At 42.7% G+C, this 26,161-nt stretch overlaps 1 protein-coding gene across 4 annotated transcripts in view; it reads right to left on the bottom strand.

The window, feature by feature from the left end:
- LOC1275416 (serine/threonine-protein phosphatase 6 regulatory ankyrin repeat subunit A) overlaps positions 1–23,356 on the bottom strand; it is a 49,576-nt gene extending 26,220 nt beyond the window's left edge. For 2 of the 4 annotated variants that reach the window (XM_061657078.1, XM_061657079.1), the window contains exons 1-4: positions 22,921–23,352; positions 20,901–21,517; positions 12,964–13,065; positions 6,339–6,440 (exon numbers count right to left, since the gene is read on the bottom strand). In XM_061657078.1, coding sequence (XP_061513062.1) covers positions 6,339–6,440; positions 12,964–13,065; positions 20,901–21,392 — 696 coding nt within the window. In that variant the 5' untranslated portion in view covers positions 21,393–21,517; positions 22,921–23,352. Of the gene's footprint in view, positions 1–4,303; positions 4,851–6,338; positions 6,441–12,963; positions 13,066–20,900; positions 21,518–22,920 lie in introns of those variants that run through there. The other 2 variants (XM_061657082.1, XM_061657080.1) reach the window with 2 other exon arrangements.
- Positions 23,357–26,161: the final 2,805 nt, after the last annotated feature.

Here is a 26,161-nt window from a genome sequence, read left to right as displayed (position 1 = left end):
GCACCGGTCAGTTTGCACCGTTTGCACCAGCCACACAATCGTCAGCCCGAGTACGCATTCAAACTGCACCAAACTGCCGCGAACCGAAGCGTCCTGACACATTGCCACCGCTCAACTGATACACCAAGACGCCGCTGTTGCTGCTACGGTTGCATACTTTTGGGCGTTTTTTAGCGCCGAGAGTACCTTCATTATTGGGTTTTTGGAAGGGAAAGTCCCCCGAGCAGGGGGAAGGGATAGTTTTGCCAGTTTCAAACGGGAACGAACAGCGAAAAGCACAACGTCGAAACCTAGGCTTCGAACCCGTTTACATCGTGTCTTCGCGCATCGATTTGTTGGCGCTCCCTATTGACTGTCCCTAGTAAAATGAAACTTTCCCACCAGCCAGCCACTCAACAAGGCGCTTTCGATTATCTGTTTTGTAACGAAGACGAAGGAGAAGGCGTACGCCCTGGCTGCCTCATCCCTTAAGTTTTACACACTATAATCTGGGTCACCAACTGTCTCGAACAGAAAAAAACCTCTCCCTTCGGCAAAAAGATCATAAATTTGTGGCCCCCAGTCGCTATTTATTTATTTCACTTCCGCTTTCGATTGACTTTTATTAGACTCGGGTCGATTTGTTTGTGCGTTTTGCTTTCCTTACAGACACACACACACACAACTAAAACAACTGGGCGACGCACTTTCAGTCCACTATAGCCCGTTCCACACTGGTTCGGTTATCGCACAACGACAAGAAAAACCGCGCCCTAGGATGCTCTGACGACCGAACAGAACAACCGTCCATCATTCATCGGGTGCTTCTTCGGCGGCAATGGCCGGATGGCCATCGGCGGCCCACACTTACCCACGTATCCGAGTGATGCAAGTCGAGTAGCTTCGCGATCAGCTCCATCCGAGCACTGAGCGGCGCGCCGAAAAGTCTGCAAGTGCTACGACCCCGGGCGCAAAGTGGAAAACTTTGCCTAGCGGGCTAGTCCCGCCACCAAAACCGCCCCGCATTTTCGCATTGGCAGACACATGGTGCTGTGCTGTCGGTGCTTTCGGGCTGCAAATTACACCTAAATCCTTCCCCGCCTTAACCATTTGGCACACCGCGAACCGAGGTCCCCTTTTCCTTTCCCAAGTGGTGCGGCGTAAAGCGGCGGAACCGTCGATTATACACGCTGCACTGTTGGCACTGTTTGTGTTGATCCTCCTGCGCCACCTCACCTTTTTGAAGGGTAAGAAGGGTGGAAAACCTTCACTCAAATTTGGCGCTAAATGCATTTAGAGAAAGTGGCGCGAAAGCGTACGTGCCCGTTGACTTTAATCCTTTGCCAGCAACGTGGACGTGTGCAGCCATTTCCGACACGTTTATGGGGCAAACGAGCAATGGCAAAAAAGGGGTGTTGGTTGTACGTGTTATACAGAAACGTATGCCAACGAGGCGAGGTGAAATGAGGGTTAGGGGAAAATACAACCGAGCTGTATTGAGCAATGACACGCGGCGTGTACCAGTGGTGGGATACGTAGACCGGGGAAAAAAGTGTGGCCTATATTTAATGCACACACGCGGGCTATTTTCAGCACAAACCTTTCGTGCAGGAGGTTTTACGATTTTGCACAAAAGTTTTAACAAAATTTAGAATTTATGATATTTTACGTGCACACTTTAAGGCGTAGTAATGTTGCAGACATATTGAATAATTAATAACTAACACATTAGTTACTTAACATTAATAAAAAACGTTGGATTGCTTTGAAAACCATGATGCAAATAACAATATACATAGAGAACAGGTATCAAGAATATGAAAATCGCAATATTGTTTGTAGGAGCTTTTTGGGTTAAAACTTTAAAGCTAACATTAATTATAATTCTCTGTTTCGTACTCAACATTCAAGAAGCATAAAGGCATAGTCTAAAATATGGGATCATTTGCTGAATTAAGATTGGATATTCCAACAAATTGAATGCATAGTTGATTTTTAAAGGTAGTCAATGTATTCTTTAAAATTGAAAATTATACTGACTGCAAATAGAAACAAACTTTTACTAATTATTTGATGGAAATTGGACTTTGCCATAGAGTCTAGAGCCATAGAGTGCCTCTTTTGGCAGGCTTTTTCGAAATTCCTATTGGATATGTCCAACAAGGGTGCTATAGAGACCAATTCCCATTACATTAAGTTCATTTGACGTTAGAAAGAGTTCATTAAGTGTCCCACAGCTATGATAACTCGTGGAAAACCCTGTAAGAATACATACCCTAAAATACCAACATTGAAATAATTAGAAGATATTTTCTGCTTGTACGCAGATACGTAGATGACGATAGGTTATAAATTGACAGAAAGTAGTTTTGATTTTACAGTAACAACTTCATTACATATAAGTGACCAAAAACTATCACAAATACTTAAACTTGATCCTCCAGTTCATCTAGGAAATTATTTTGCTTCTAAAACTTGATACTTTAATATCTAAAAATTGCAGTGTAGATCATATCATTCAATTTTTTGTTTGCAGAGCCTATGTCTACAGCATCCTTAAGTATTAAAATTACGTTGCGCTTAGTTAAAACCGTTCTACTTTATATTTGGTAATGGACCGTGAACGCTTTTCGAAGACATTGCAAGCCGCACGTACAACTGCATTCGGCAATTTGTCCAAAATATTCTTCAAACGATGCTTGAATAACTCTTAACTCAAATGCTTAATGTTGTCAAGCTTTCCTAGCATATGTTCCACAAAAACTGAAATCAATGACAGCAGGCTATTCAGAAGAACTGAGGAAGTTCTCCTTATACCATTCCTGAACAATAGAAGCCTTATGGGCTGGAGCTGAATCCTTCTTAAAGCAAAAAACAACAATCTTTTACATACAATGCATTGGTGCAATCCTTCAAATAGCTTTTCTCTTGACAATTTCTCTGTTGTAAATATCGCTAAAAAGAGTGTCGTTCGACTGTTATTTAACGGCTGGTATATCTCAAAAACATGGTCTATAAATACAATCATTTTGCTTGCTCGAAGTTACCTCCAAAGTAATCAATGTTTCGTCCAAAAACTAATCTTGTTACCAGCGTGCGTTTTCGGCAGCTACCGAGAGCTTACTAGCCTCCTTCTAGTTGAATCCATTGTAGATGTTTATAGCTGAACTGAAAACTGACTTCTTTATTTCTAATAAATTGTACACAAGACAATCTGTGCAACAATTATCATATATTTGACACTCGTGGCATACTTCCGGACACCAACAATGGTATGAGGTCACCTTCCACCGATTGGCGACGGATCTGGAAAAACGTCAGCAGCTTCAAACTATCATCACATCAACGGTCGATGCTGTACTTGCTGGTGCACAGCAAGGTCTCGATAGGAAGAATCGTGCTTCCTCAGCCTACTCATTCTGCTCCAGGGTAGAGACTCCGGAGCACAGATTTGCCCTGTGCTCAAGGGTATCTAGTGCTTGGAGCATCAATGCTTGGAAACAACAGTTGGAAACAACAATGCTGTGATTGATGAAGAAATCCTTAAATGTTCATTGTAAAACCTGTACTTCGCCTTACATGTACTCCACTTTGCATTTGTTTTAGAAATAGATTTTAAGTTGTCTTCAATGAACAATTTTTATAAAAAAGTGACAGCGATCACAACAAAGGGGCAATTGAATACGTGTATCACCTTTTCGTTACCCTAGTCTACACCTCCGTTTGGAAAGTTTGCATACAACATCTACCAATCATAGTCTAGGTGGCCTCGTACGTGGTCTAGCTTACAGCGCCGAAAAAAAGTAGTTCAGACATATTCTACGGTGATCTCTGTACTCCAAAGTATACTTTTCCATGCAAATCAATACAAAATTGCATTAACTCGCCGATGAAATCATTAAACTGTAAAACTAGAATAAATCTAATTTTCATGGAAAGACATTTTATTAAATCTAATAAAAACACACAATTATACTTCCTTGTTGACGTCTTCGGTTAAACAAATCTAGTTAAAACTCAACACCTTCTCTTAAGTTGCCTGCTAATCGCCTGAGGGTATGTGCATAATGATATATTGTTTTGTTTATTCACTAAATTATGCAAATGCGTAATTGTGCTAATAAAGGAAACAAAAGTTCAACTAATCTACGTAAAAGAAAACAAACACTCAATTTAAATGGGACATTTGAACGTTCGCTCGCCACTGTAAAAGTAACGCCATAACAATTGAGCAATCATTCTACTTCCTGTAACACGAATCCATCCATTCCCCATTTGCGATACCGGTCACGGTGCTTTTCTTCACATCACCCCTTCGTCTTACCTTGATCTTCCACCCCTTCGTACCCGACATGCCGGAGCGCATCATTCCCAACGCTAAGCAGTAACAGACCGCTTCAACATAGCCGTGCAGCTGCTGCACCACCTTCCCGAGCCACCCGAGCGGCAGCCCGGGCTCATAATCTGCTAGCACCGACGAGTTGCACACGGAGGAGGGAAAACCATCCACCATAGTCCACTGAGACAGCCCGCTCTATGTACGCGTGTGTGTGTGCTGTGTTGTTTGTCGGTATGTTAAACTGCCCCAAGCGCGAGGGGTCAAACACGTGGCTTTGTTTTTATTTACTTCAGGGGCCACCACATCCCGACATCTTTGGGAAGTGGATGGAACCACAGGAGCTCGACCGAAGTTACAACGAAATGCCGCAAGAGGGCGAACTTACAAATTCAAACTCACTGTTTACTTCCAAACGCAGGTACACACTTCACTCACAAGCCGATGATCGTTAGACACGATTGTAACCGTGTTGTTACTTTCACCAGGCACCAAGCGACTGCACACTGCTACCGTTGCACATTTGCAGTACTGCACTTTGGTTCAGTGTCACCATTAATGCCACACACAAAACATTCCCTTACATAATGCAGGCACAATCTGCACTGGTTCCTTTGCCCGAAACGCGCAGTACCGGGGTCCCTTTCCTGCCCGGGCCAAGGGCAAAAAACAATGAACCACCTTTCACTACCCACTCTTTGCGTCACTTTGAATTAGATTCCCCGGCGCGTCGACCGACGGAATCAGTCACGACGCGCGGTCCCCGACACAAGCGACGCGTCTACGATGCCAAACAGCCGAACTTCAACTAAATTGAAATAAGTTCCATCTTTTTTTGCAGCATTGAAATTGAAAATATTACCCGCCATGCTTACCCGGCCCGCGCACAATCACGATGTGCCTGCTGCCCGCCCTTCGGACCCGCAACGGCTTATTGCCGACAAAATGGAGCGAACAAATATACACACACAAAAAAAAACAAACCATATAGACATGACACAGATAGTGCGAGCGAACGAAACAGAACACGTTCTCCCGCCGAAACGGCAAACAACAACCGACGCCAGCATAAAGCAACGACAAATCAATGTCGCTTCGGCGTCGACTGGTATTGCTTTGTTTTGTTTTGTTTTTTTCTCTTCTTTATTTCGGGGGAAGCAAACACACGGGCCGACTGATGTGCCCTTCCCTCCACCGAAAACCCGTAGCCGAGCTGGGTTTTGTACGTTGAGACATCAAAACTATAGAAATATCGTTATGCCCGCCCGTGCTTACCCCGTGGCATCGCGCGGGCAGTGATTGCAGGTATGGTGGTATGCAGTCCGGCCCCCTCTGTAGCAAAACCGACCTCTGTAGTGTTGGTGTTGTTTTGGGTGTACCAGTCGTGTTGCTACCTGTTTATCGCTTGCAAATATGGATAAAATTCTGTGCTTTTTTTCGGTGAGTATGCGTGATACGGGGTAAATGTTACGAGGAAACCGGAAGTGAAATTTCTTCCGTAACAGCCTAGCATGGGCAGATTGTGCATGTGAGGGGAGCAGTGAACATGTGCATGTGTATTTTGAGATGGTGTAACGCATGGTTAGGGGTCAAATAAAATATGCATATATGGTGTCATAACAAATGGAGGGGTTTCTTTTACAAGGAGTTTCAGTTTTGTTTTAACAATTCCGGGGGAAAATGTCGTACGCATATAATAAAAATAAAAAAAAAATTTTTTTCTAAAAAATTCTTGCAAACAGATAAATTTTTTACAGCATAAAAGGTTTTTAAAAAATGGTCTAATAGATAAAAAAAAATCTAAATTAACAAAAACTTTGTGAGTAGAATGGAGACGCATGGTCCTTTACGATGGAGGCGCATAGTGGTTCACGTTTTTTCCCCACTAAAATGTCACTGTGAATCATCAGGTGTCATCGATCACGCATACCCGTAAGTGTCTCTGATGGATCGTCCACTATTTCGTAGATTGGGAACTTTTTTTTTAAATGTACATAACATTAATAAGCAGCATTTTACTTACCCCACCAGTTGAGTATGGGTCTACTCCACGCTTTTGTAAAAGTAATTTAACTACATCCTCTCTAGAGTACATGGAAGCAATATGTATCACATTGTAATTGTCCTGAAATTGGAGTAAAAGAGTAAATAAATAAATTGTCCCTACGTATTTTTATAAAGTGTTTGAAGTATCGTTTTTAGAGTGTATAACAACTCCCGTGATGGATTATTCAATATTGGGGGACTTTTACGATAACATTCAGCTGTTCTATATGGAGTTTGACACTTAAGTGCTGAAATCATTGCAATACGCTATGAAAAACAACACACAAAACTCGCCTCAGTATTTCAGCCTGAAAAAGATGTAATCAAACGTCCTTTCGACGCGAGTGCGACGACCTCATGGCGGACTTTTGCTGAAGGATACATTTTGTGTTAAGAAAGGTTGACAATTGTTGCAATCAATAGCTGTAAGCCTGATAAAATTACTAAAGCTCATTTCAAAGAAATAAAATAAATCATTTTTTTTAAATGCATCTTTTTTCAGCTTTGAAATGCTGAAATCCAATTTGGCGAACCGTAACTGTCACATGGATACAACCCGACTGATGTTTATTGTTACTGACAAGCCGAAATTTCAGCTCGATGGTTGGAAAAAGAAAAGACTATTGAAAAAAGTATTTGTTTCTTTCTTTATGTAATGTAATTTAGAAATCACAGAAACTTCATGAACACTATCAATATGATTAAAAATCGATTTTTTTCTTATCGTTCTTCTAGTACAAGTGAAAGTGTTGCGTCGAATTTACGAAAAATAACGTTGGCAATAGTATTTTTCGAAATTATGTTTTTCAAAAGTCTGATAACGTTGTCTAGGTTTACGCCATCTTCAGCATGCATGAGACATACAAGATCTAGCAGCACAGCAACATGCCAGTATAATCATTGGAAAAAAATCATACAGCAATGACAATCTTAAGTTCTCCTCTTCTGGATCACCAAAAAAGGCGAAACACGGAGTACTATACATCAACCTTCTTTTCCTTTCTTTCCTTGCAAGGACGTCGAGGGTTCTAAACCCTTTTATGAAAACGCTAAAATAGCTTGCTACAAAAGTGTTTTGTTATTAGAATAAAAGAGTTTCAGCTCTATTGTTTGCAGACATTCATTGGGAGCTTATCACATAAAAGCATCTATTCATACCATACACACACAGCTACATGTACACAAACCGTGTAATAGAAGTATGCATGTTTTCATGTTTAAACTGTACAACAACAAGCCTGACCGTACAACCGAAACCATTTCCTTTCGTATATTATTACTTGCTTATCACCAGCCAAAGATCAACAGCGCTCTCTTTTTCATGTTCAATCTGAAAGCTCACGCGAGATGCTAATTTCCCAAGAAAAGCAACTTGCACCAGCAACTCGAAATGGAGCGGCTCGAAACGAAAACAGTGAAAGGTCATATTTTCGGCGAACATGGCTGCTTGTTGAGTGTGTGTGTGCACTCTAGAAATTACACGCTTTATCGGGAGCGAGGATCAAACGCTAGCGGTGACTATGAATGCTGTTTGTTCCATGAAAAAAATAATCCTTTAAAAGGTTGTTAAATTGTGTTATTCATCATTTTATTTCACAGAACCAAGCTTAAAAGCAGTAAAATCTCACAAAAACCTTCTGCATGCTGCTGGCTAATCACTCTGAAAGCTCACATTAGCAAACCCATATCAATCAAAAGCCAATCCCTGCATCCGGTAATTTAAACCCAGCGTTTGTGCCTCCCAATGCCAATCCGACCAGAGTCAATTTCCATTAACCTAAAAACCTTAAAAATTCCCCCCCACTTACCACATGGTTGGCGCGCTTCGATGACGGCAAATGGTTCTAATTAGATAAGAAAGCATGCTGTTTTTTGCTTTTTGCTTTTTCCACACATCATCCGGCACACAAAACTCCGGCTCCACGCGAGAAAGGTGCGCCAGGAAACCACCGCCAAACATGCAAAGTTCATCCGAAGCTCACTGGGTCGGTCGGTAAGGTTAAGCGAAAATAGGCACATCACATTCGACACACGATCAAAGTTTTGCAGTTGAAACTACCTCGAGGCTGCGAGATTGCCTCGACACGCGACAAGCCATCCTTGAACTCGAAATGCTCGAAACCCCGAAGCTTAAGATTTTATTTCCAAAACATCCAAACACCATTGCCTGCAAACAATGCTTTATCTTATCAATTGTACAAAAGTTCACTTTGCAATTAAAAACCCCCAGCTCGCCCAGTCCCAAATTTGGCATTTAAACACGTCTGCCGAATTTATCACTGCGGCTAAATATGCTAAATAGGATGTGAAATGAGGATGGAGGAAGGTGTTTTAGCTTCCTTCCACCAGCGTCCAGTGTTCGAGACGTTATTTATGGGCGCAGTGAACGAAATTTGATAAACCTTTGCCTTCCGTAGCGCTTTCTTGGATTTATTTTTAAATTCCCTTTTTGTTCACCCATCCACAAGATAAGCTTCCCTGGCCAAAACGGAAACGGTTAGTGGAGTAAAAAGAAAACCCATTTTTTGCGGAAAAGCACGCTAAACCTGTTGCGCTAAAACCCAAAAATGCCATGTCCATGCCGGACCCCAAATCTCTAACCACTTTTGCCCCTGTAATGATTGTGATGACGATCATGCAAATGAGCCGCGTTTCGTGATTGCCCCAACCGTGTTTAGCATGCTGTGACTGGGACCACAAAGGCAAAACGGCGTCCAAAAGCAAATTTTGGCTCGCAGCACGAACTATACTACCACTTTTCGCTTATATACTACTCCGTGAAGGTGAATTTTGTTGTGGCTACCCTTAGGCGCTTAGTGTTTGTGAGCTCGGGCAAACATTCTACACCTCTCGCTCTAGCACCGTCGCTAGGAAACTTTGGCCCCCTTTTGCATGTGTTTGTGTTACTTTGTGCTGTGCTGAAAGAGGGGAAATTTCCCGACCAACACTGTTTCAAAAGGTACGCTGCTCTTGTATGTATTTGTGAATTTTCGCCAGCAAACAAACAAACAAAAGCAGCACGAGGCACCAAACTCTCTTGGTGACAAATTGGAAAGTTTCCACCGACCGACGCGCTTATCGGTTGATCTTTGTCGATAAAATAATTCCAAATAATGTGCGTTGCTTTGCAAAATGGAATCGATAAAGTTCAACTATTTCGCAATCGGCCATCGACTTGTCTGGAGGACAGTGATTTTTTGTGGAATTTAATTCAAAGTCAAGACACTCTTAATAATTGAAAATAAGCCAATTAGTGATCCAATTTTGCTACCAATAATTAGAAGACATGATAAGGTGCTCGTTACCAAACGGAAATGACACTCCTCGTTTGCTAATCTGCTTATGACAAAGCTCCAAATCATTAATCCATTTACTTGACCTTCTCGCACGACACATAAACGCTGCTCCGGAACCCCTAATCTTTCCACCAATAAATCATAGTCCAATTTCTATGAATCATCCCTCACGCCGCCAGCCACTGGGAGAGGCATTGATGTATCCCTTACTTTGCTATCTTTCCTTGCAAGACATCAACGCCCACTAAGCGAGCGCCCAGCCTGTCACACAACTGTCTCCTACCCCGTGCGATCACACACAACGAACCAAACAAAAAACAATGATGTCAAGGTAGTACTACCCACAGCCCGTTCATCAACGAAACGAAAAGACCTTACTCGCTGTCACAGCCACCGGGGTGTGCTGCCCCTAATGATAGAAGACACGGCTGGTCGGCTGGCCGGCTGGCACCCCTTGAAAAATCTCCCGTCTAACCGAAATTGAAATTGATGTCGGTTGTGTCCGGTTCGGGATGGTGGGAAGAGTGTAATTTTATGCTTTGCATTTCACGGCTACCTGCCTTTTGTGGGTGTGGTGTGGGCCACCCGGGGAGTGAGCTGAAAATCCTTGAAGCTCCGGTGGCAGAAGGAGTTCGGCGGCTGGTCAACTTGTTGATTGATTTCGCGCACGCATGCAATGTGCACGGTACCGTTCCACAGGAGTTGCAGCGGCAGGATCAATATTGCCAATGTTCAAACAATTTTTGGTGGTGGATTTGTAACCACAACGATCCCACCGATGGGAGTGACATTTTGGGGACTGGATATAACTTTCTTGTTCAAACAAAGAAATCACACTTTAACAGTCAAACATGACACAGTTTGATCAGTTTTAAGTATTTACTTTATAATAAGAACCAAGGTATAATGGTTCTAACCTATTTTTGTTACATAATTATTGATGGACTGTTCGAGCGAGCCTACATTTGTCATTTGTTAACATTACTTACATTCTTGTTTACAAGTGCCAAAAGCAAATCACATTTCATTAGCCACGTTTTCACGAGGGATATTCTGCTAGAAAGTATCTGTGAAAACACACTTTTTCACTGAGGTAGGGCAATTCTAGCAGCCTTTCGCGAATCTTTTTCGATTTTTACCAAGGACCATGTTTTATATTGGTGTTATATGGTGCATTTCTTACAACAAGTACCCGTATTTTATGATTTATTTATTTTAAATTACGATGATTGTATCCAATTCGTAGAATTGAAAATTCGTGGTGTGTGAACACAAAAATATTGGCAAATATTTTTTACTGATGGAAGCGAAAAGATTCACAAACAAAGATTTGACTACGAACTTGAAACGTACTTATTCTCTTATATCACACACAGCTACACTCGGCTGTGGTTGTCGGTTTAATAGGATCAACCACGATTTCAACATGTTCTCTTGCAACTGCTTCGGAAGTTTGTTAGATAAATTCGGTATATCTACTAATTTATCAAAAGGCTTATACTTATGAGCTCGATATTAGTAATAAATCAAACATTTTTTTATCTCTGCCTATCCTTTAATAATTCTAATGAGTTATAATTGATAGAACATAAGAAAATTAGACAAAAACCAGATACGTAACTAATGGTCATGAATAGTCATCAATAAAATGCATTTAAACTGTTCAGGTGCCCTTACAAGAATTGGAGTCCGAGACATAATTTAGTAGGCAAACAAGTACAGTAGGATCAAGCTACTGAATGACTACTAAGAATGACTACTAAGCTATTATTTTTTGAGAATATTTTGTAATTATAACTATGGATTTAATTGTTGAATTAATCCTTTTTCGTTAGAACAGAGCCACAACCTCTCAATCAAATCAAAGTGACACCTTTATTTATTCACTCGACAGTGCAACAATATCTTAGGATCTTCCTTCAGAAACATAATTAAAAAAGGATAACCAAAACCGTAACTTGGCCTTGATTGCTTCAAGAATCGAATTGGTGGTGAAATCGATCCCAATTAGAAATTGATATCCAATAGTAGATTGTTCATGTCGGAGCAGCAGGCAATCCCCCGAGGAAGAACATTTCATAAAACTGTTAATTTAATAAGCTAAGATTACAACAACCACGACTGGCAAGATTCTGAGAAGCAGGTCCTTTTCTCCCAAAAAAGGAAGGTCTACTTGGACCAAGACTTTGTATTAACACTTGTTGAAACGTTGTACATGGAAAGCGATATGTTTAAAGCGACCCTCTATCGAGCACAAACCGAATAAAACACGGCAGTGGAGCAAGATAAACATCAAACTCAGAAATAAGCAGGAAGTACCGACTCCAGACAACACAAAATTACACATAAACTGTCAAAACGTCATGTGCGAAGGACAACAGTGTAAGCTAACTAGCGATAACTAACGACTAAGCAACTAAGCACACACACGAAGGGACTGCCGAACGAGGTCATGGTCCGAACAGTCAGTGGGTCAGACAGACTAGAAGGTTTGTTCTTGGAACAAATCGATCGTATTTTTTTCCAAAAATATTATTATTGAAAAAAAAAATTTCTTTAAAAAAAATGATCTTCTAGATACTTCTGCCTGAGTATCATTTGTCAGCGTACCAAATCAGCCCATCAACCAAATCAGCTCATTTGCATCACCCACGCCAACTCCACCAGAAAGTGGGTAAAGTTCACCGAAGTAAAAAAAAAGTATTTCAAGTGCTCACGATTCGGTTAAGGTTCGATCCGTGCGTCAAATAAGAGGGAAAGAAACGAACAAAACGTATAAAAAAAACTAACTGATTTCTTCCCTTTTCGTGGGTTTCATTACCACGAATACGTTTACGCCACCTTCGTTCGTGGGAGGCGGTTAAAGGCGAGCGCGAGCGTAAGCGATAACGAATTACTTTTATTTCCAGCACCCCACGTCGTCCTTATCCAGGTGAAGTTCAACGAATGCTCGAACTAAATATCCTTTCTACCCTCCCGTCGAACCGGTGGCACAGGACGGACCTTAGATGACCTGTAGCGTAGGCTACTACCATGCGTCATGCCAGCGAGCTAGCCAGAATTGACTGTTTTATTACTTCACCCGCCATGGAGCCTATGCTAACGGACAGCCGAGCTTGTTGGCGGGTGTGTGCGTGCCTTATCGGCGTTTTATGCCCAATTGCGGAATGCATTCGTTTGAAACATTTGAAGGGAACAGGATTAGGCGAAGGATTTTCCCACCATTGCGAAATACGTCCAACGTCGTCCGGGTCAAAGAACAAAGAAATCAAGGAACCCCGCTTGCCCACTACACTAAATACTCACATTGTTCCGGGCGCCGACGTCCGACCCGAGCTCGATCATCCGGTCCAGGATGGGCGTCCGATTATCCTTGACGGCGAACATCAGCGGCGTCATGCCGGTGGCCTGCGGGAGAACGGGAAGAACAAAGAGCAAACATTCCAGATCAGTAAAACGCGAGCAATTGTTAGCGCAATTTAATTATTCAGCGAATTCAGGGAAGGAGTTTAAAATTGGTCAATAATAATGGCTTCCGGGAGGTAGTATTTTTCAATCCCCAGGTCCCTCCCAGCGACATCAGGACGCGACAGTTTTTCCTGCACGGTGTGTTCCACATTTTGCTGCCGTTCCCGCTACCCACTTCCCGACTCCTCTTGTCCGGTTGCCATTTTCTAGTATCTGGTGGCCTAGATCTTACCGAGACTTTCGCCGTGATTCGTGTGTTTTGAAGCATTTCTTGCGTGGTTCGGCCACTAACGCACGCCCTGGGGAGGCGTCTTTTTGCATGCAACACAAGCCGCCGTACGCCACAAATATTCCATGCGTCACTACTAGCGTGCAATCTGTTATTTCATCTACTTCGGGGGAAGTGGGGCTTCAAACCACACCACGGCATGAGCCATCAGTCAGGCCCGGTCAAACGGTTCGTTCGTTCGTTGACATAGTTGACCAAGTGGCTTTTACAAGACTCTTTGTTTTTCACTCCTTGCTAGCTTGTGGTGCATGAGGTGAACAAAAACAACCTCATTTTAAAACGCACGAAAGAAACACCCCAAACTTCTTAAGAAAGCAGCCTGATCTCGTGAAGAATGGTTTATGGGTTTTTGGAACGATGGCGTAGGCTCTTCCCGGTTCCGCTGCATTCAACAAACGTCGCACCGTTTCAGAGTTGCGTTTTTAGAATATGCAAATACCGGGAGCCACTTCGGGTTGCTGCTGCTGGTCCACTGGTTGCTATTTCGGTTTAATTTATTCCCCATTCGTGTTTTGCCCACTCTGCAACGCACTGCTGCTGCTACTACCACCGTACTAGGGGGGGAACGGGCGGTTCGCCAAAGGTGAGACAGTTTTGCATACTTTACGCGGCAATGTATCCATCGGCGGAAGTGAAAATTCAAATGCTTTCTTTGCTATTACTATTTGCACGCTGTCGGCGGCCATTCAATGGCGTGTGAAGTGCGTGTCAATTGTTTCTAGTAGAGAGGTGGAGGGGGGGGGGGGGGGGGGTGAGGAAACACTAGTGTAATGGAGTGCCCTAGTTAACAGCGTGAACTGGTGCAGTACAACTGGCAAGACATAGGGTAGAGGGTACAGACAAAGGGTCGTGAAATAAAATATGTTACTTTAGTTTTCACAACTATTGCATGAGTTTAAGACACCTCTACAATTCATTGTTTTAAGCGTAGGGTCAAAAACCGTCTTGTTAGTAAAACAAATACATAGGGAGTGAAGGAATGCGGAGTCAAATGAAAATCAGTTTTTATTAGAAAAATGGCAAATACGAATCTTATAGGCTCTACTGACAATTATCTTCTATACCTTGCAATGAACGTATTTTTTCAGAATACTATTTTTTCACGTAACCAAATTTATATCATTCTTTTTTTTTTGCTTTTATCTATTTTGATGGCCTAAATGATCATCAGCACACTGGCTGTGTATTACAATTTACATACTCTATGTAACATTATCATAAATGAAATAATTGAATTAAACATTCTTTGCAAAAGTACACAAACCATTGGTCTTTATTCTTCCATTTCTTGTTATTATTGATACAATGAAATATTCTTTCCTACTATTCTTTGGCCTAGTTTTGAACGTGATTTCTGATGTACATGCCATTCCACCATACAGAGCCTCCCAGAGGTTTTTGAGCTTTTCCCACGATTTATAGACATCGTGTCATAATTTATGATACAAATGATAAATTTGGAAAAATTCTGCAATATACCATATACAAAAAAACGAGAAGCATCTAACAATTCTTTTGGTATACAGCCTTTTAACTCACAGACAGACTCTAGAAACCCCATGAAAACCTAGCAGATTTTCACTCTGAGTTGCGAGGTGTAGATGTTTTGGTTTGTCCTTTGCTTGTGCCAAATCTGCATTTAGTTTAAAATGAATAAAAAGAGAAACGGACAAGTCTTTTCTAAATCTGTTATGATGATAAAGAGATTACATATACTCTTAGAAGAATAACTAGTCGATAGTAATCTAATACGTGTGAAAAAATGGATATTTTCCTTAAATAGAATCAAAGATATATCTTAATTGTACTTGTAACACCGCAATTGAATTTTTATTGAAAAAATACTTCCTTCCACTACAACAGAAACACGCAAAAGCCAACACCCGAATCCGTAACAGACTATCCGGAATATGCGAATGGCACGGATAATGAGTCAAAGGATATTCTTAATCACAAATTCCAGAGTTTTTTTTTTATTTATTTTATATTTTGATAAGAAATATCCAATTTATATTAACTTCATGTTATTCCAATGAGAATATTTGAAATTTGCCTTGAAACATAGAGTTTTTTTGTTCTCACAATGTGATTTGATTACCTTTTTTTCAAATATCCTCTTCAGAACTCAATGTCACTTTTGCATTGAAATGTCATTTATCAACAGCACGGATAAACGGACAGCCGGATAAAAGGAACTCGGATAAACGGCTCTCCACTGTATGTATTTCCTTCTATTCTATTTATTAGATCATGTTGGTTGATATTGCTATAACAGAATATTGTAGTTTCAAAACTCAGATAAGATTATGTTTCATTCCAACATACGAGAGAAAGAAGAATAATCAATTATTTGTTTCAATATGTTTAGGTTACTTTTGTACAGCACATTAGACTACAATAATTCTTGTAATTATCATTTGCAATCATTTACATGTGCTATGGCTCAATGTACTTTAAGACGAATTCTATCAATTGAGAAGTGGAAGTAAATCCTAATGGGAATGAATAAACATTTTTAAATGTTTAATGGCACTTATCTAAGAACTAGTAATGAGCTGTATAACAAAGGTATAACAATTTAATTACTTAACTTTATTAATTTACTTTAGTCTTGCCGATTAGACGTTACATTCCGTTTGGATGATCAATGATCCCCAATAGAATATTATTTAGTCTTCAGTTTTTTATAGTTTAGTATTGTATTTAAAAAAAACATGACAAAATATTCAACCTGTTAGAAATGTAATTCACAAGAGGACATTAAGCGTTCCAATGGCAGTTTACATGCATTTCCTCACGCCAAAGCCAAAGCATATAATAAAATATTAACGCACTACTTCAACCAATACACATCCGGGCGAACGATGAAGCAACTGTCCGAAGCCCTACCAATATACATTACCCACAGGCTGTCCTATCTACCAAACGACAGCGCATGTGACAAATCGTCCAACAACGGCAGCAACTTCCCCTCGGAACGCCTATTGACGCTGGCGGGAAACTGTCGGAGATTTAAATGAATCCACACGCTAGAAATCGATTCACTCATCAGTTGGGAAAGAATCAAGTTCGTGTAAGAATAAACGGAATTCCTTCAGCTCATTTTATGTTAAAAAAAACGATTCGTTCTCCACGTCGTGCGAGCTGGGCAGTTTGTAACTTTATGTTACTGCTCCTTTTCAAGGCCGTCGCTCGCCTATCGTGGTGCGAAATTCATTAGCATTTCTATTTTAATCAAATTGCTAAAACCAGTGTTCCAGTGTGTTGGAAACGGTTAACCTTCATCTTCTCATCTTGTGGACGGTTGAAGTCAACGGAAGGTTGAACAACAAATCGCAAACCACACGTACACCATCCATCCATCTCCATTAGGCGCCTGTGTATGGCACCGAACACATCAAGCTCACCGGGGTTAAGCTCACCCCGGTTAATCGCGCGCGCACACACACAGCTTGTAATCATAATTAAAACATAATCAGCAAACCTTCGCACGGGTCAATCGCTTGTTCCGACACGGTCCACAGCGAGCTGTCCGAGCTCAAGGGATAAGGAATAAAACGTCAAGTCGATAAAAAAGGAAACAGATTTCTTAAGTTCCGCGGCAGAAAAGGTAAGAATAATATTTTCCGTTGTTCCATTTAAAGCCTTCTAGGCATGACATTCACCAACAACTTCTGCCACTACTGCATGCAGATATGGTGCAGTTTTGCTGCACTTTCATGACCATTCCCCTCTCCTACAAGGGCGCTGAAGTGGTGTGACCTTTTCACCGATAAAAATGGCCTTTCAATCTAGAGTGGTCATATTTTTCTGCCATTTCTTCTTTCCCTGGCCCGGTTAAGTCCGCTGCTCCGATAAGAAGGTCATAAGATGCGGTGCGGTATATCTAGATATACCTTTTTTTTTGTTTAAGTCCTTTCTTTGGACTGCAGGCAAATATGAAACAGTCATAAAATAAGGGGCCACAAACACAGGAAAAAGCAGTAGAGAAATATGTTGTACACTGGAACTGGCCGATTGCAATCAGTTTCGCCCGAACCAGGCAACCTCATTGCGCAACCGGAGTGACCGGATAAACGGTCACTTCAATTTCTATGTTTTTTATATTAATTGCACACTGGAAATGATGGCTATTTGCAAGCCAGAACTAAAATTAGCTCACCATGAGCATGAAGCTACAGCCGACATTTGAGGTCATTCGATGTACCGTTGTGCCGAGCGGCAATAGAAATAATGGAACACTTTTATCATCTTACGGCCACAGCACATTACGGTGAACGACGACACACGCGTGAACGACCCCCGTCGTGTGATCTGATTTGGGTGACGCATGCGATGCTTTAATTTCGCCAACATATTTAGCTCCAGTTTCGTCCGTCCGGCTCCCCGACATCCATCATACCCAAACCTGCCAATTAGCTGGTGGTCGGTCCGGTTCCTCGGCTTTATGATTGCCGATTAAAATAGCCCTACCAATTAACGAATTCGTGAATACACCGCGTCTTACACGAGAGCGAGACGCTCCGAACCGAAAGCAAGTCATATTAAATGACCCCTCCGGCCTCCTCCCCCCTCTTCTCTAGCCATGTATGGTGTACTGTAACGGGAAAATTGTTTCTTTTCATCTACTTTCCGCAAGAAACAATAAGCGTCGTGCGTGTGTTCGTACACCGCGACAAGTATGGCCGGGCCCAAAAACCGCTTCTCATCGCTTCACAATACCGCCGTCGCTGTGCGTGAAGCAAAGGACCCGCACATTTGCATGTAGGTTTGCGCCATTTTCTTCGCGTTTCTTCCTTCCACCCCGCCCGGTGGTGCTGAAAACGGTAGAGGAATCATTTTCCAACGGTCGTTGGAATAAATTTCCTAGCCCCTTGCGAAGGAGTGAACGTTGCTCGCATGTGAGGTGACCAACGCTACGCGAGCAACGGGACTATAACTTTAATCGAAACTGACCAGTGCCACCCGGTGGCCGGCCGGGGTTCGGGTCATTCGAACGAAAGCTACGGTGGACTGGAGTTATGTGTCGCCATGTTTGCGAAACCAATAAATTCTTTCCGTTTCTTTTTTGGTTTACGGGGTAAAGGAGCTTTACACTATGTCTTTAGGCTTCTCGACCGCGGTCAACAGGAGGACGACTGTGTGGTGCTATTTTCGCAGCACGGGCGTGGGAATGTGGAAACCGGCGACAGTTTAAAGTGATTGCGCAATCAGTCGAAAATAGGTTTGCGGTGTTGAAAAGGATAGAGGGCCTGTCACGATTGGTGGAAGGAGTAGGGGAAAGGTCAATGATCAGGAAATTATTCGGGAAGCACCGTTTGGAGCAACGGTCAATAAAGGTAGACATTAGGAAAAGCACACATAAAGGAGGTTCAGGACGAGAGTATTCAGAAGGCTAACCTATGGGTGTTGTGTGCCTAAACTAGTTACTAAACATTTATTCATATTCTTATTATTAAATTAGTGAAATATAAAAAAATAACATATTTAATATATTTTTCTATAAAACTCCTAATTTGGATTCAAAATAAATTGAGGCTAGAACTTTAAAAATGTATGCTCCATTTCCCGTCTATTTATATACTTTACTAAGCGTCTGTGATCGCTGGATATGGAGCTGCCGTGATATATATATTGGAGCCCTGTGATTATTCTGGTATGTTTTTGTTATTTTATTTTATAAGCATTGAAATATTTTATCAATCCTTAGAAGAGCTGTCAGTAAACCTAAATCAGGCTCTTTAACCCCCTACTGTTTTACTATTAGTAAACCCACATGCGATAAACTACCAGTAAAGCTAACTCAAAAAGCTAAAGTTCTATTTCACATAGAGCTATCAAATTTAGAAGAATCGCGTACTACAAATTCGCGTAAATCGAGTATTGTTTACAGCGAATAATTGCTGTGCTCAGAAACTTTTGAAGTAGAAAATTGAAGTATCATCGAGTTAATCCTAAACAGTTTGATTCTATTTTTACCGTGATTATGGAAAAGAATAGGGTATTTTGTTGCAAATTGTCCACTAGACAGATCTTTTATCTGCATTCAACGAATTGTGAATCCAACTACTGAAACTCGTATAGTTGATAATACTATGCTGTATGTATTGTTACACATCACCATATAATAAAAGGATAGCCTACTGATACAAAAGAACGGCAAGACACATTCTGAATTTAGGTATAGTATCGCTGAACAGATTGTTTGAAACATACAGCTAGGATAAAAATTGTGCTAAAGTTTAGTTAACAATAATACCAAAAAATAGAAGCACCATCGTGTTACTTCAATTCAACTGTTAGTTCGGACAGCTTTTCGGACAAACTACACATCGTATGTGTTCTTTATTTCCCAAAACTTTTCAATAAAAGATCACTATTGAAGTCAATAGAGGACACTGTTGAATTCACTGTCAAAGGGAATTCACTACAGCACCGTTACTTTAGAAGAAACAAAATAAAGGTTCAGTTAGATAGAGATTTTTTGTTTTGTTTTTACTGCTTTTTTTACGAAACATGACATTGAAAAATGATCATTTTAGCCTTTGATTATTGACTCTCTGTACTCATCGGGTTATGGAATCAAGATGCTCGGAGAACTGAATGTCTGAAACATTATTCCACGTCTCAACATTGCGTTGCTTGTTTTGTTCTCTATATTTAGCTCGTCTCGGACTCTTGACAACTCATACATGAGTAAGTCTCTCACAGAGGTCTTGAATCTCATAAAAGCTCGTTTCATTATTTAGACCTTTGGGTTGGGAAGTACGTATACGTAAATTCGGAGATACGCGGTTTTCTAAACTTGACAGTTCTTCGAACAAATTGTACTGATTTGACACATCAATTATGAAATGCAATATAACTTCCCTTCTAAAAAATCCTTAAAATATGTTCAAACTTTTAATAGTTGGTTAGAATCATATCAAATCATTAATTTATAAGCCAAAATCTCCCCCTACATTCAAAATTAAAAGAGAAGTAGCTACATTTGGTCCGGAGATCGTGTGATTCGACTTTCGCAGAAATTCGAGATAAGTAGTTTCCTCTAGGTCCGCATCAATAGCGTATCTCGGAAACAACCTGTACTTCAATTTGTTGTCAAGCGTACAGGTCCAAACATGTGACATTCTTTCTTAGCATTTCAGAAAAGCCGTACATTTCCTTTACACGAGGTACGAGGTTTTACTCATCAAACTTTTTTAAGCATTACAAAACTTGGAGGAATATATTTGACATGCCGCAGCTAATCCAACACGACACTGTCGATACGCCTACCATAGGTTTCCCTGTCGAGAAACGACCGCTGCAGTAGTTAGTGGGTACTAAGTAGCTCCCAATGACTGACTCACTCACCACAGCGGCAAAGTTTGTTATGAAACATTTCAAAAGTTATTACGCTTTTACGAAGGCAGCTAAAGGACTTTCCTTTTCCCACTTCACAATAAATTTTAAAACCACCCCTCCCATCCTCCACACTACTTACCGGATCGAGCACCCCGGCGAGCGGGGTTTGATTGGAGTCGTCCCCGCCGGCGGCGACCGCCTTTTCCAAGCCTTTCAGCACAGCTTCAACGGGAGCCCATTCGCTTTTCATCGCCAGATTAAGAACCTTCTGGGCACCGTCGCGGACCGTCGCACCGGCACTGCCAGGCTTCGGCTGCGATGGCTGCTCAGTGTCGGCCTTATCCGGCTTCGCTTTGTCACCGTTGGCGGAGGCGTCATCCTTGGCACTGCCCGGCTCACCCTCCGCCTTACCGCTGGCTCCCGGTGCGTCACTATCGCTGGGCTTTCCTTTCGGCGGGCCCTTGCCGCCCGGTCCCTTGCCACCACCACCGCCACCGGCCGTACCGCCCGGTCCCTTGCCGGGGCCACCACCACCGGCACCACCCGGAGCTCCGGGTGCGGCCGCTCCGGCACCGGTCGCTCCGGTTCCACCACCGCCGGCCGTAGCCGGCGGCTTTTTGGACTTATCCATTGCGAGCCACGAACTACTAGCACGCTCGTTTTAGGCCGTGAAGTACGCAGAAGTAGACTCTAACCGCGCACGGAACCGATCCACGACACGTACATTTCGTTCACTGCCTATTCAAACCGCGAGCACTGGAGGGAAATACAAGCACATTAACGAGCTATTCAAACATCTTCACACAAAACACACGCATTTTGTTCACCGCAAAACACTTTTACACATATGAAACACTACAATACTTCCACAAAGCAACCGGAACCTTTAACTAAGCGAACACAAACCCCAAAGCCGAACAATTTGTCCCACTGGCGTAGTTTATTGATTCAGCAACCGCAACAGCAACAGATTTGTGCTGAGAGTCCTTGACATGTGCTGGATTTGTTGCCACCACTTTTCTACTTTCCACGGCATTTCCATCGATTTTCCTGAGCCACGACTACCGACCGAGCATTACGCGGGGCAGTCGCAGACCATGTGCCGCGTTCTGTATGTTCCGCGTGTTCCCTTTTTACTGGTGGACCTCTTTAATGTTGTCCGTGGGGTGCTGGATGAATTCCTGCAGGAGTCCGAGTACTTCAAGAAACGGGGTAATATCTTTTGAAACGAACGCACAGTCAATTAAGAGTTACTTTATCACATCTAACAACCTATCTGAAGTAAGATGTCACCACAATGAGAAAACATCATGCTCAGTGGAGTAAACTACAACAGATTAAACACTTCACGCGATGTACTACAACTTCATTACAACTCGCCGTTTGCGAATATCTGCCCTCGCGTAAAGCTCCCAAACGGTGGTACGACCCAACCGACGTTGTGTACCAGTTGTTAAGGACCAGCCCCTTATCTTACAACCCCCCGTTGAGGCACCCAGCAGCGCCGAATACCTGCAGAGACACGCTCGCCTAATTAAACTATCTACAACGTGACCGCGAACGATTAAAGTAACACAACTCGAAGGACCTCACGTGCTCCAACACAAACCCCTTCGAAGAAGGTGTTGAGTAGGACCGGTAGCGAGCAGCCCACTCCCACTAAACACACACACGCACACACACACACACACTCAGATGGAGAGACCTCCCTTCGCAAAAGGGGACCTCCAAACCACGCGAGCGGACACACTCGAACGGGCTCAGCAGCACAACCTTTCCCTAGCACAATCTCAACCAAAATAACCCACGAACACGAGGCTCTCGGGGACTGAAGCTACGGTCCCCCTCAACATCTAATTAACACACTTTTGGCACCACAATACACTTGGACTCCTTTGCTTTGCGGTTCGGCTCGGTACGGAGCAGAGCGGTTTCTTTGTGTTTTTGCTGTTCGCCCTCAAATGTGTTCTCTCGGTCGGCAGCTCTGCTGACGACAGCTGACGAAGACGAAGAGCTTGCGGTCCGAAATGCGGTCTCCAAATTCCATTCATGTACCCATACACACACACATACACTCCGGGAGTCTTTGCTCCTACGAACTCCTTATGTAACAGTCGCACTCACTCACTGACGCGTGGTTTTGGTAACGATTAACCTACCGAACACACTGTGGTTAGGAGGGTCGCTGCTTACTAAAGCAACCACGTGAAACTCTACGGCAGCGCTACCACTCCAAGGGGGTCAAAACTTTAACAGAGCCTTCCAAAAGCTCACCCAGAGAACAACACTCTGTCTGCGTAAGAATTTCTGTCTCCAACTCGGCTCTCAACTCTCAGCTGTTCAGACCACGCTTCTCAGCTAAAGATCCCGCCAGCGCCAGTCGCAATCGGTAAACCTTTCGGTCCAACGTTTCGAACAGTTCTGCTCGCCAACCGCGACTGCCTGCCGGAGCGTACTGGTGGTCTGAAAAGTTTCAGCGAAACAGCGCGATTTCACGCTTTCGTTCCGCCCCTCGTGCCCTGCGTATATCCTTCACCACCAACCGGCGCCATCTACGCGAAGGTGATGTGAGCTGTACATGACGAGGCACCGGTTTTCGTATGTACCTCCGAAACACATATATCGCTCCACACACACATACACATTGAACACACCAGCTACTAACACCACACCGTGACCGTTTGCCGTGTACTAAAAACCGTGGCCACACACTACCCTCCTCCACATACACACAGGAAATGACTTCCCACAACGGCGCCTTCGTCTTCCAACGATTTTCAGGACCTCCGTTTCGTCATCGTTACCAAGCTACCAACACACACACAGACACACTCAGCCCGAGGGTAAGAGCTTGAGCTAAACCACATAAGAAACCACAAATTACACGACCACGATCCACTCCAACTACTGCTACTACCCGACCCGACGGGAGCTTGCGGGAGTTGTTTTTCGCGTCCAAACAACATTGTGTATCCATCGAACGGCGGCGTCCGTGTGTGGGGCCGTGACGAGACAACATCGAAGGCTCGTCCGTTTTGCCCGGGGTTTGACAAACTGATCGTGGCGTTTTTTTGGGGGAAATACCGGTCACCATTGACTACCGGAAGTGTCGCGTGGAAATTCCTGCGTGACCGAATGTTTGTAACCTGTAATCTGGAATGTGCTCGCTCTCTCCCTATCTCTCTCTCTCTCCCTGATTGCGATTGTTTTTGGGGTGAAGTAGAGCTTGAAGAATGAAGGTGAAGTGGAGCCTATCGGGATTCAAGTAGATCCTGGAGCATTACAATTCTTGATAAACATCTTGATAAATCTGCCAACAACTTGCTACAAAGGCCCTCTGCTGGTTTGAAAGATGACAGAAATCCAGTATTTGAAATGAGTAGGCATTACTGGAATTACAAAGAGACTGGTAATCATAGATGTTCATGTAGTTCAATCTATAGCTACAACTAATATCCTATTAACTTTATCATTTATATCATTTCCTTTTGTACACACAAATAACTGTACAACAGCTTAGTTTTATCCCCAACTCTTTCCTATAACTCACCTGTCTATTTCTAGTATCCTATATCTATATCCCCACGTTGCTCACCAACCGCTAGCCCGAATGTTGCAGTCTTCGTCTGACACTACCCACTGCAACTGCAATTGCAGCTGCACCTAACACAATCCCGCTCACTCTTTCCGTTCGTTATTCGCGATGGGTTTCTCTCGCTCACCCGCCTGCCCTTGCATAGGAAAGGGCTTGGCGGTACATTCCAGCACACAATTCGCACACCGTTTCATGTGCCCAGAAAGGGCAATGGTAGTACAATTTTGGCCGTTACGGCCCTTACCGGTCGAGCATAATTTGCATAATCGATTCAGTATGTACTTTTTCGCCGAGGGGTTTTTAATGTTGTGTTTGTGTGTGTGTTTGTAACGGCCGCTCTAGCCGCGTGGCACGTCATGCTGGATGGATGAATGTGTTTGCAGAAATACAAAAAAGAGAGAGAGAGGAAACACTGCTGAACCTTCCGATGAACTGCCACGACCTCGAACATATGACCGGTCAATGCGTTTTTCTATTGGTGGCGAAGGTGTGACCAAAAAACATACATTTTGGTACTATTTCTCAATTGCAAATTGCTTTGCGCTCTCGCCGGACAAATGAAGCAATTATTTGCGAAGAAAGCCAAACTCTAATCAAAATTTCCAAAAAAAAAGCGAACGAAATTGCTGCTTTCCTTTTTCGAGCGTCCTTCAGCCCGCCAAGACAACCACGATACGCACAATAAAAAGGACGACTTGTGCGTTACATTGCGTCCCGGTTGACGGCAACCCAACACAGGAACCTGGGCGATGGGATTTACATTTTGTTTAATCGAACTATTTGTAGACCGTCCGCAAGCGTTCTAATCGGGGCAACGCAAAAAAGCATCTCCCTCCTCGATTCGAGCATATCCATATTATTATGATCCTCCCAACGGAAAGCCATTCGACCCAGTCATGCTTCACCGTCGTCCCCCTTTTTGAAGCCGTGCAATCGGGAACCGAGGGTGAAAGTGTTTTGTTGTTATGCGTATCGCGTGGAAATTGTTTGTCAAAATATGTTTACAATCAGCGGCGGCAGGCCGTGTGCTGTTCGCGCTGTAAGGAGAGGACGCTTCTACGCTTGTTACTATCTACCGGCAGGCGGTTCGTGCTTCCTTACTCCGCGAGACCTTATGCACACGACCGAAAATGCAAATACCAACACATTGTAGCGGTCGTTGTAAGACACTCACACCACGTCGCGGTTTCCACGTTGCTTAGTTGCTAGGGAGTTACGTTTGGCATTTTCCAACTGACGGGGGGAGAGGGTTTGGACAAAAGGTAAGAGTTGGTGCCGTGACTTACTTCGTTCTGAAAAAGTTGTAAAAGTATTCGAACATGGCGAAAGACATTAGCTCATGGTTTTGGCGTCGTTTTTTGTGCACAAGGTGCAGTTTGATATTAGGATCTTAAAATAATAAACAAAAACTTAGTTTATAACGCTTCCTTGAAGATCTGCTGGACTCTCTAAGAAGTCTTGGAAGTGGAAGTGTACGACTCTTGCCAATTTCAACTTTACATTCTACCAATTCCAAACTTATATTTATTCTTGTATTTGACATAACGTCCTAAGCGGACATGCCGGTCTGTTACACTTTCAAGACTTATTCAGTACCACGCCACCGGATAATCAGTCCATGATGGTCCATATTAGTGTTGGATTTCAGGAATCATTCATTGAGATTCTTTCATATAAATCTATAAAATTCATGAATCCATTAACATTCATCCATCTCCAGGGACTCCAGAAATCTTAACAGATGTATGATTTTAAAAATATTGAATTAGCGCGATCCTATAATACAGCGGTTAACTCGCACGACT

This window comes from Anopheles gambiae, chromosome 3 (genome assembly GCF_943734735.2).
Source record: "Anopheles gambiae chromosome 3, idAnoGambNW_F1_1, whole genome shotgun sequence".
Lineage (NCBI taxonomy): Eukaryota > Metazoa > Arthropoda > Insecta > Diptera > Culicidae > Anopheles > Anopheles gambiae.
This window is presented reverse-complemented; position numbering and strand designations above follow the sequence as displayed.